This window comes from Myxocyprinus asiaticus, chromosome 18, assembly GCF_019703515.2.
Source record: "Myxocyprinus asiaticus isolate MX2 ecotype Aquarium Trade chromosome 18, UBuf_Myxa_2, whole genome shotgun sequence".
Taxonomy (NCBI): Eukaryota; Metazoa; Chordata; class Actinopteri; order Cypriniformes; family Catostomidae; genus Myxocyprinus; species Myxocyprinus asiaticus.
In genome coordinates this window covers 3370140-3382458 of record NC_059361.1, presented here as the reverse complement: position 1 = coordinate 3382458, position 12319 = coordinate 3370140, and the positions used below count along the sequence as shown (strand labels likewise).

Below are 12319 nucleotides of genomic sequence, written 5' to 3'. Positions count from 1 at the left end.
CAGGCTAGATACTGAGCCATGGGGGACAGAAAAGAACTGTAAAAGACCTGCGTAACAAGGTAATGGAAATTTATAAAGATGGAAAAGGATATAAAAAGATATCCAAAGCCTTGAAAATGCCAGTCAGTACTGTTCAATCACTTATTAAGAAGTGGAAAATTCGGGGATCTCTTGATACCAAGCCAAGGTCAGGCAGATCAAGAAAGATTTCAGCCACAACTGCCAGAAGAATTGTTCGGGATACAAAGAAAAACCCACAGGTAACCTCAGGAGAAATACAGACTGCTCTGGAAAAAGATGGTGTGGTTGTTTCAAGGAGCACAATATGATGATACTTGAACAAAAATGAGCTGCATGGTCGAGCTGCCAGAAAGAAGCCTTTACTGTGCCAATGCCACAAAAAAGCCCGGTTACAATATGCCCAACAACACCTTGACATGCCTCACAGCTTCTGGCACATTGTAATTTGGAGTGACGAGACCAAAATTGAGCTTTATGGTCACAACCATAAGCACTATGTTTGGAGAGGGGTCAACAAGGCCTACAGTGAAAAGAATACCATCCCCACTGTGAAGCATGGTGGTGGCTCACTGATGTTTTGGGGGTGTGTGAGCTCTAAAGGCACGGGGAATCTTGTGAAAACTGATGGCAAGATGAATGCAGCATGTTATCAGAAAATACTGGCAGATAATTTGCATTGTTCTGCACAAAAGCTGCACATGGGACGCTCTTGGACTTTCCAGCATGACAATGACCCTAAAGCACAAGGCCAAGTTGACCCTCCAGTGGTTACAGCAGAAAAAAGTGAAGGTTCTGGAGTGGCCATCACAGTCTCCTGACCTTAATATCATCGAGCCACTCTGGGGAGATCTCAAACGTGCGGTTCATGCAAGACGACCAAAGACTTTGCATGACCTGGGGGCATTTTGCCAAGATGAATGGGCAGCTATACCACCTGCAAGAATTTGGGGCCTCATAGACAACTATTACAAAAGACTGCATGCTGTCATTGATGCTAAAGGGGACAATACACAGTATTAAGAACTAAGGGTATGCAGACTTTTGAGCACTACTGTATATTACTATTTATAATTCTTTAATCATTATATATTGAATTATTGTTATTTGAGGGGCTTTCACAGCAAATATTTATTTATGTGATTAATTGCGATTAATTAGATTAATTAATCGGCACACCATGTAATTAATTCGATTAAGAATTGTAATCGATTGACAGCCCTAATAAAAATGACACAAAATTATATGGAAAATAAATTGTCCTATTTTCATTTGATTAAAGTTTTAATGAATTAATTAATGTAAACACCATTTTGACGATGAAATAAAAATAGAAATCAAGTGACCAACAAAATGTCTTTTTGCATGTCGTGTTGTGGCTAGTTAGGTCAAAAACTCAAATTAACTTGGAGGAGACAGCTTTTATTGCTTGTTGCTTTTTCGCACTGTGCCTTGTTAGGACATGTCCCCATTTAGATAGCTAGGTAAATGTGCATTTGTATCGTTTAAGTGATAATAAACTCACCATCATCCAGCACCAGGGCGTCAGAGAGAGAGCTGTCCTCTGAGCCGATATTCGCTTCTATGGAACAATAAAATAGTCACTAACAACACAAAAACACTCTTCCTTTTGACCTCATGCACACACCGATGCAGCAAATTAATCTTTGCCACATGAGTGACTGTGTTAAGTGAAATGCTGCAGAGGTCACACACGTTCCCACAGTGTTTTATAAGTCTAGTGGGAGGTCAGACTACTCTTGCTCTCAGCATGAAAGTCTTTACAGATGAAACACATAATGAACTCACATGAGCTCCGCAAACGATGAGACTAATTCCTCACCCTCTATGATGAGAGAAGCACGTTGTGTGGGTTTCTTTCCGGAGCGAACGCGGTGCTCATTGATGCCGTTCTCGATGTCTTGAAGTTTCTTCAGAGCATTTAGATACGACGTCTTCCTCTGTTTCTTCAGCTTCTTACTGCTGATGTGAGGGTCTGACGCTAACCGCCGTGCTGCCTCCGTTATCTGAGACTGTATTGCAAATTCCCGTTCCAAACGCTCCAATTCCTCTTCCTGAAGAACACAACATGAGTAAAATAAGACCTAAAAAAACATAATTCTTCATATCATCCTTTGCAACTCTGCCAACACACACTCCGTCAGAATGACAAGACAGCCACGGGCGCCAAGCTGTCTAGTCGAATTCTCACAAACACACACTGAGATGATATTGTGACATCTTATCAATGGCTCAAATTAATCACCCAAAATCAATGTTCATCCATCATACACAAACACACACACTCTGAGTGCACTTTGACCTCTTATCAATGGCTTAGATAAATCATCTAACTTCAGCGTTCGTTAGTCACACGCACAGCTAAGCTCATTTTCTGTGTTTTGTAATTCGTCTCTTTTGGCTGCAACTCAACACACACACACTGCACTATCGCCACTTCCTCTGATCATGGCAGGTTTAAGCTATTTATAGACACACGCTCACAAAAGTCTCAGGAAAGTCTGGTTTTGGCCTAAAGGGCAGTTTATGCGCAGCATTCAATGTGGTCATCGGTTTAGTAGTTTGAACGGTACCGACTTTAAATGACACTATAAACAGGATGCCCACTCAGCCAGTAAGTGCCAGAGTTCACGTAATATGTCATGACCATGATAACAATCACTACAGTCACTGGGTCAGACGAGGTTGGAGGTCACTGACCTCTCCCTTGGGCAGGATCTTTTGCTCATCCAGTTTGAAGGCCGTGCCGATTTTGCGTCTGACGGTTGGCGGCTCCTCCCCAGGGTCCAGAGGATATTCTTTAGGAAGCTTTCCTGTCAACTCCTGAAAAACACAAATCACTCCGTTACACTCATGCTATACGTGTTTTGAATGTGTGTTTTTGTTCTAACATACAGGTGAGCATGAGAGTGTGAGCTGAGACAGCTCTGAGTAGCTCTATTCTAGTTAGCCGTCTACCTAGGCAACAATTTTAGGCATCATATGCACGCCCCAGACAGAAATGTTGTTCCAAGCAGAAGGCAGCAAAATGACACTGCATTACAAGTTCATTACAAGAGCCCTTCCCTGCTAAAAAGACCATCTTAACCAGCATGCGATTCCCATGATGGTCTAGGCTGGTTTCTGCCGGTCAGTACTGGTTTATTGCTGGTCTAGCTGGTGAAGTTATTTGACCAGCATGGTCTTTCTGATGAAGCTGGTTAAGATAGTTTAAAAGCCTGCACACTAACATTCCATGCAGGGAGACCAGCACCCAAAACACAACATAAGCTGGTGACCAGCAATGCTGGTCTTTTCAGCAGGGTTTATGTTGAAATGGGAAGTTGTGCTGATGTTAAGATGCTGTACAAAAGTTGTTTCGATCCTCACCGCTTCTCTGATGCAGATGTTCTTCAGTTCCTCAATTCTCAGTCTGAGCGTCTCCTCCAGAGCTTCCTGTCTGGCCCTCAGAGCCGCCAACATGTCCTTCTTAGCAGTCTGAGAGCTGTCTGACTCCTGAGAGCCTATAGACACACACACACACAAATTTAGATCAGATCCAGGGTTGACATAAGTAACATTTAATCAAACAGGGACACAAAGGTGTGTGTAACCAAACGGTCAAATATCAGAAACATTTAAAGGTCAAACCAGCATCAACAGCTCCAGACTTCATCTATAGACTGACCTTCTCGTTTAGTAAGATGGTGTGTGCTTCACCTCTTCTGATGCTCTGAAAGGGGCAGAGTGTGTGTGCATTTCTGGACTGAACTGAACAAAGGGTACCAACAGGGCAACATTGTTTGGCAAAGAATCCATGTGGATCAGAGCATGGAGCAAGGCCGTGTGTGTGTGTGTGTGTGTGTGTGTGTGTGTGTGTGTGTGTGTGTGCACCTGTCGCAATGCTTGGGATGTTTATGGAGATGTATGCTGAAATGTTTTATATGCATGCCGAGGATTCCATAACAATGTTTTTGTTTAGAGTGTCTACAGAAATAACCTGGAAAATGATGTCTATTACTTTCTTTGTTGCACTATGCAACATTAAAGGGGTAGTTCAACCAAAAATGAAAATTCTGTCATCATTTACATGCTGGACCAAAACTGTATGACATAATGTTTTCTGTGGAACACAAAAGAAGACGTCAGGCAGTATGTTAGACTCAGTCACCATTTACTTTCATTGCATCTTTCCATACATTGAAAGTGGATGGTGACTGAGGCTAATATTTCAACTAACGTCTCTTTTATGTGAGCCCTTTGGAATAAGACAAACACAATGTGCTTAAGCTGAAAACACACAAACAATTTTGATCTTTCATTTCTTTATTGAACACATACCATTAAACATTCACAGTGCTGTGGGAAAAGTAAGTGAACCCTTGGATTTAATAACTGGTCGATCCTCTTTTGGCAGCAATAACCTCAATCAAGTGTTTCCGGTAGCTGCGGATTAGACCTGCACAACGTTGAGAAGGAATTCTGGACCATTCTTCCTTACAGAACTGCTTCAGCTCAGACATATTCTTAGGATGTCTGGTGTGAACAGCTCTCTTGAGGTCATTCCACAGCATCTCTATTGGGTTAAGGTCTGGGTTCTGACTGGGACACTCCAAAAGGTGGATTTTCTTTTTTTTAAGATATTCTGTAGTGGATTTACTTTGATGTTTAGAGTCATTGTCCTGCTGCATCACCCAACTTCTGCTAAGCTTCAGATGGTGCACAGCCACCCTGACATTATCCTGTAGGATATCTTGATAAAATTGGGAATGAATTTTTCCCTCTGATGGCAAGTGGTCCAGGCCCAGAAGCAGCAAATCAGCCCCAAATCATGATGCTCCCTCCACCGTACTTCACCGTTGGGATGATGTTTTTATGTTGGTATGCGGTGCCCTTTTTACGGCATACATAGTGCTGCGTGTTCTTCCCAAACAATTCAACCTTAGTTTCATCAGTCCACAAAACATTTTCCCAGCTCCAGTTTGTGGAGTGTCAAGGGGGTCTTTGGCAAACTTCAGGTGCGCAGCAACGTTTTTGTTGGAAAGCAGTTGCTTCCTTCATGGTGTCCTGCCATGAGCACCATACCTGTTTAATGTTTTCCGTATAGTAGACTCATGAACAGAGATGTTAACCAGTTTCAATGATTCCTTCAAGTCTTTATCTGTCACTCTAGGGTTCTTTTGACCTCATTGAGCATCTGCGGTGTGCCCTTTGAGTCATCTTGGCTGGACGGCCACTTCTAGAGAGAGTACCCATAGTACTACATCGTCTCCATTTAAAGACAATTTGTCTAACTGTGGACAGATGAATATCTAAGCTCTTCGAGATAACTTTGTAATGCTTTCCAGCTTCATGCAAAGCAACAATTCTTGATCGTAGGTCTTCTGAGATCTCTCTCTTTTTTTTTTTTTTTTTTGGCGAATAATGGTCTATGTCAGTAGATGCTTCTTGTGAATAGCAAAGTGCTTTTTATAAGTCAAAGTAGCTCTAACCCACACCTCCAATCTCATTTCATTAATTGGATACCAGGTTTGCCAACTACTGACTCTAATTAGCTTGTGTTGACGTCATTAGCCTATGGGTTCACATACATTTCCAACATACACTGTGAATGTTTGAATGATGTATTTAATATGTACAAGTACAATACAATAATTTGAGTGTTATTAGTTAAAACAGATTACGTTTATTCATTATTGTAACTTAGATGAAAATCAAACCAGATTTGAAGGCAAGTTTATACATAAATGCAGGTAATTCCAAAGGGTTCACATACTTTTTCTTGTGACTCGTGTTTTAAATAACACAAGGGGGAGCGAGATTTTGAGTGATCGATCTCTTTAAAGATGACGAATTAGTATTTGTTTAACTTTGGGACCATTTAGTTCAGGGTAATATCTGTTTGTGTCTTTGAATGAGTGTGTTTTCTTAAACTGTTGCAGTTGTATAGCATGATTGACAGTTTCCTGCAGTATCTCTTTAGTGGAACGCTTGATGAGGAATGTGGTTTGTCTGGTGTGTCTGTTTGGGAGGAGGGATCTTTTAGGGAATAAATGAAGGGTCAGCAGTAATAGAGTGTGAACATGACCGGGTCATTGGCTGTGTTGCTAGTGTTCAACCAAGCCTGCCATGTCTTTGGTCTATGGCAACTTTTCTGTCACTGTAAATCTGATGCACTACATATCTGATCCTGTTATTTATTTTAAAAACATGAAATGGCACTTACAGAACATTTAAATTCCACAATGTGACATATTTCAGAGTGAAAGCATATTCAGTGGGAAATAATGTAGAGAAGGTACTTTTATCCATCTTGGCTGCTATTTAATTGGTAAATATGGTTAATAGTATTTTTTGCGGGGCCCGGGTAGCTCAGCGAGTATTGACGCTGACTACCACCCCTGGAATCGCGAGTTTGAATCCAGGGCGTGCTGAGTGACTCCAGCCAGGTCTCCTAAGCAACCAAATTGGCCCAGTTGCTAGGGAGGGTAGAGTCACATGGGGTAACCTCCTTGTGGTCGCGATTAGGGGTTCTCGCTCTCAATGGGGCGCGTGGTAAATTGTGCCTGGATCGCGGAGAGTAGCATGAGCCTCCACATGCTGTGAGTCTCCGCGGTGTCATGCACAACGAGTCACGTGATAAGATGCACGGATTGATTGTCTCCGCCACCCGGATTGAGGCGAGTAACCATGCCACCACGAGGACCTACTAAGTAGTGGGAATTGGGCATTCCAAATTGGGGAGAAAAGGGGATATATATATATATATATATATATATATATATATATATATATATATATATATATATATATATATATATATAAAAGCCCACACAGCCTTGATTACATCAGCAAAAAAGACAAATTATTTCACAGATGGGATAAATGATTACAAAAACAAACATGTATTTTCTTAATAACATATACTGATGAATTGTTCTCAATAAGACCAGGGACATTTATTGAGAAAGAAAGGTTAATTCTAATTTAATTTTGAGTTTACGTTCTAAAAACAGTGGGTAGGTGAGCACCTGAAATGGGCCCCCATAAGACTGTGAGGTCTCTCCAGAATCACCCTGAACACAGAAGACAATCTGAGTGTAAATTCAAGTCTCCCAGCTCATGAGTATGTGTGTGACAGAGGGAGAATTTATCTGCAAAGAGATTTTCCACTGCATCAGGTTTGGATCTGCTGAGTTGCCATATGAACCCAGATTATTTTGCTCTCTGTGGAAAACGTCATGGATGTGAAGAAAAGTTGTCTCGGGGTGTCTCTGTGTGGGGGTTCATGGGAACTCCAGAGGAGCACAACTGTCCTCAGTGAATCAATGAAGCGGAAAAAAAGGCCCCACACCGCATGACACACACAGAGCCCAGTTGTGTCTGGAATAGAGAGATATTGTTCTGTAGAGCATCTCTCTGAAACTCTCTATCATTTCAGGCACTAAATATAGAGTGAAGAGTTGTCTAGAGCAAACAACTTCATTAGAGTCAGTGAGTAAATGTTCTCAACTCTCTTTCTCTCACGTGTGGTCAATGATTAATTGGCTGAAGACAAATGGTCCAGATGAAAGAGGAGATCATATGACTGACACCAGAAGAGTCCAGCTAAGAGCACATTTAATTCTGTGTGTGTTTGATAACTGACACCACGGCACGAGTCCAAAACCAACATCATGACGAGCTGTTCTCATTCTCACCCCACAGAAAATTCACACACAAATACACCCACTGTATGATAAACACAGGATTCTAACAATGATACGACATAAAATCGTTAAAGATGAAGTGTGTCATTTTTGTGCCAGAGGATGGTACAAAGAATAGATTAATGCATTGTGAGTACCACAGATCCATCGATATATTAAACTGGGATAAGATAAAGTATTTGAACAAGGGCTGTTGTTTTAACGCTTCAATTTTGTATGATTAATTATATGAAAAACGAATGCGCTAAAAAAATAAATAACGCAATTAATCACACTCCCCCCGACATTTATGGAAATTCTGTAATTAGGAATGTTCCTACAATATCACTTAGAGTGGGATCACTCACGCTACTCGATCATTCTTGACCCAGGACGGGACGACTCCCAAACAAGTCACCATTTAAACAGGTGTGACATCTGTGGTGTGTGTTCACAAAAGTCAACACAGAGCATAAAAATGTAATCTGAAAACCATGTCGCATGACGATAATCACTCGTAATACAAGCGATCTGTTTTACCACCTCAAAATGAGGCACGCAAAAGAATATTATGAACGTCAAACAATGAACTCAGCATTAATTCGGTCAAAAATATGTCTTTCTTTGGATATTTTGTTTACTTAATGCATATTATTTTCTCTGTTGCGTTGCTTGGAGAAGATCTTGAGTTTCTTGAGGAAAGTTTATATTAGGTTAATAATAATAATAATAATAATATATTGCTTAATAACTTATCAGACTGAAATGTGTCATCATTTAGCATTTTGGTTGATTTTTAACCTCGTGCGACCCTGCGGACTCGCTATTTTGGATTCTCTATACGCAACGCATAATTTAAATTCAATTAAACCCATTGCATACTGTTCAGGACACTCTAAGGAGTCATTATAGCTATAACTTCCTATAGCTTTCCTATGCAACTAAGTGCATTCACTCCTAAAATCTGACCAAAAGTTCAGTTTCAGGCTGCAGACTCAACATGTTCGGCAGACATGGGACAATGATAATTGTAACACAATTTTTGTTCCTGGGTAGTCAGTGTTATTTCCTAATTGCTTATGCCTCAAAAGTATAGAAAATGGCTATTATTCCCCACAAACTTTGCTTTTGTGACTAGGACAGTGATATTTTGAAATGTACCTATTTCCAATGAGAAAACGGGCGAATTTGTGTCTTTTCGTTCACATAAAGTCTGAAAAAAACAACATATGAATCCAAATTAACATGTAGTTATACTAAAGTAATACAAAAATGACTACAAAAGATTTAGAAGTGAGTAGTTTTTCGAGATTTACGATTATACTGTAAATCACTTTCACGAATCAGCCCCCAAATGTAGTCTCCCATCATGTTCTCGTTATACTGTCCTTGGTAGTGGCGTTCAAAGTCCAGTATATCCTGATGGAAGCGCTCGCCTTGCTCCTCCGAGTACGCTCCCATGTTCTCCTTGAATTTATCAAGATGAGCATCAAGGATATGGACTTTGAGGGACGTCCTACAGCCCATTGTGCCGTAGTTCTTCACCAGAGTCTCAACCAGCTCCACATAGTTTTCGGCCTTGTGATTGCCCAGGAAGCCCTGACAAAGCTGTTCCAAGCTGCTTTCTCCTTACTAGTGAGCTTTTTGGGGAATTCATTGGATCTTCAGGATCTTCTTTATCTGTGGTCCGATGAAGACACCGGCTTTGACCTTTGCCTCAGACAGCTTAGGGAAGGAGTCTCGAAGGTACTTGAAGGCTGCCAACTCCTCATCTAGAGCTCTGACTAATTTGATGTGCAGTGGTGGCATCAGCACCTTCCGGGGGTCCAACAGTGGCTCCCACTTGACGTTGTTCCTCCCCACAGAGAACTCAGTCCGCTGTGGCCAGTCCCGCCTGTGGTAGTGCACCTTGGTGTCCCTGCTGTCCCAAAGGCAAAGATAGCAGGGAAACTTGGCCTTGGAGACCCATCAGGAATGCCACCATTGTGAAGTCTCCTATGACCTCCCAGCCGTACTCATCATACTTCAAGGTGTCCAGCAAGGTCTTGATATGTCTCCACTTAGGCAGCTGGAACTAAACTGAACTGGTGGGCTTAAGGCCCTTGTATTTATACTACTATTTATATTACTGGAAAGTTCTAGAAAGTTCTAGAAGATTCTCCAAGTTTACTCAGCACTGAATCTATCTGGAATGTTCTGGAAAATAAGTACATTTCAAAATATCACTGTCCTGGTCACAAAAGCAAAGTTTGTGGGGAATAATAGCCATTTTTTATACTTTTGAGGCATAAGCAATTAGGAAATAACACTTACTACCCAGGAACCAAGATAAAACAAAAAAGAAACATTTGTTACACGGTGCATCTGTCTTTATCATGACGTAAAATTACTCATATTGTGATATTAGATTTAGGTCATATTGCCCAGACCTAATCCATAGACCAACAATTCAAAATAGAGCAGAGAAATGTAGTCCAATAATGTTTCAATGATACGGAAATATCTAAAAAAAACATTATTTTTAAATTTTAAAGACACTTTTTGTATCGTCTACATGCTTTAGTTTTCTGTAGTCACAATATATGTATATGATGTAATGTATTTGAATTACAATATTCATTAAATATGACAGTATTTTAATTATCATATTCTAAATAACTTATTTTTGGGGGCTTTTCGCAGTAAATATTGAACTGCGATTAATCAGTGCATCACGTAATTAATTAACCGATTGACACCCCTAATTTTAATCAAATGTCAAAATATGACACTTCACCTTTAAAGACTAACCTTTGTGATCTATACGTGTGTCTATGTGTGTTCTGACCTGAGGACAGCAGGCTCCCACTGCTACCACTGATGATCTTGCCTTTGCTGCCCATGTTGGCCAGTTTGGACGTCTTGAGGGTTCCTGTTTCTGTCAAGTCTATGGCTATCTCATTCAGACTGCGCGCGGCATGGATCTTACTCTGAGAAAAAACAAGAGACAGAGAATGAATGTGCTTGCCAGCTGTGTCGAGTGTGACAGGATTTTCCAAGAGACGAACATTCCGCAGCTTTTAAAAGTGTAACAGAATCCTTGAGCAAAATTAGAGACAGATATTTGTGTGTGTGTGTGTGTGTGTGTGTGTGTGTGTGTGAGAGTTCAAGCAGCACTGATGATTGCTGAGAGTTGGTGGTCTAGACAGTTAGATGGTTAAAGGTAGACCACAGAAACATACAGGAAGGTCTGTACAGTAAGAAAGAGGTTAACAAGCAAATACAGACATATACACACACACACACAATCTGATATGAGACACACTGTAAAATCTGTAGACACAAACACACACCTTGCTCTGTTTGCGGTCCAGGTAGAACTGGTGCTGGCTGATGGCCATGGCCCAGATGGACTTGATGAGGGTGGGACAGGCGTACCAGGTGTGTACGGCGATGCCACTGTGACCAAACGTCCTCCGCGTTACCGACGCCCTGCAGTTGGAGCGAAAACAAACCGACTTTATATTCACTGGATTAAATGACACCAGCATTTCCTACAGAATTCTGCTTTTGCAGCAGGGGAGCCCCGTTGAACCATATATATATATATATATATATATATATATATATATATATATATATATATATATTTATATATATAGTATATACACATTAGTTTAAAAACAAATAAATAATATTTTTATAAAAAAAAATAAAAAAAGTTAACTTTAATTTTAAGCATGCTGTAAAGCAGTAAACACACTCCGGTGAACAAAAATCAGTTCAATTCTTTATATATGTGGCAAGTTGCTACATTTCTTGGCAACTGTAAACAGTCTACAGTTAGGCCGCGTCCACACTAATGTTTTCTTTGAAAAATCATTGGTTTGGCCTTCCGTCCACACTGAGACGCACTGAAAAATGTGAAAACGCAGTCTTCACGTTGTAGTGTTGTCGGGGAAGACGGAGATATTTGAAAACGATGACATATTGTAGCGGCTTTACTGTGCCTGTTATTCACTTTGATAGCGTTGTTAAAGATAAATGTTACTTTGTACAAACTTCACAATGCATTCCGTCATGGGTGACTCAAAGTTTACACGGAATTGCTATCTGGCGACGAAACACAAGGCGCTTCTCGTCCGGTGTGCGTCCAGCTTCAGTAATAATTACAGTATCGCCCCCTTGTGGTCTCCCAAAGCTATTACGCCAGACTACATTACATGGAAGGCCATCTAACAATAGCTGCTTTTCCACTATCGGGCCAGTGTGAGCCATGGCTATTAACTGGCCAGACGGGGCCATTAGCCTCGGACCTCAAGCTGCGAGACCAAAATCGATCTGCGTTCCCACCAACGGACCAATAGCCACACAGCGTTGCCCTAAAACACACACTTAACATGCCGCCCTCGTGCCAACGTAACACAACCAGCCCATTTAACAAGCAAAAGGGAAGCTCAAGCTGAGGTACTTTATCATGTTATCTATAATATCGAGTTTATATCGTTTGTAAACATTAGCTAGCTAGCATGATACTGTAACTGCAATGGTGTCCCGAGTGGTCTCTCCACTAACAGCGGGATGATGTCCCAGCACACCCTCCATGATCTCGAACCATGGAAAGTTAATTCTTT

General features: G+C 41.0%; 1 protein-coding gene across 9 annotated transcripts in view; it reads right to left on the bottom strand.

Moving 5' to 3' along the window:
- The window catches only part of LOC127455875 (FERM domain-containing protein 4A-like), a 239314-nt gene that overhangs the window by 14874 nt on the left and 212121 nt on the right, over positions 1-12319 (bottom strand). For 6 of the 9 annotated variants that reach the window (XM_051724022.1, XM_051724023.1, XM_051724017.1 and 3 more), the window contains exons 13-18: positions 11039-11181; positions 10534-10675; positions 3409-3542; positions 2740-2862; positions 1862-2093; positions 1544-1600 (exon numbers count right to left, since the gene is read on the bottom strand). In XM_051724022.1, the coding sequence (XP_051579982.1) occupies positions 1544-1600; positions 1862-2093; positions 2740-2862; positions 3409-3542; positions 10534-10675; positions 11039-11181 (831 nt within the window). The remainder of the gene's footprint in view (positions 1-1543; positions 1601-1861; positions 2094-2739; positions 2863-3408; positions 3543-10533; positions 10676-11038; positions 11182-12319) is intronic. The other 3 variants (XM_051724021.1, XM_051724016.1, XM_051724020.1) reach the window with 1 other exon arrangement.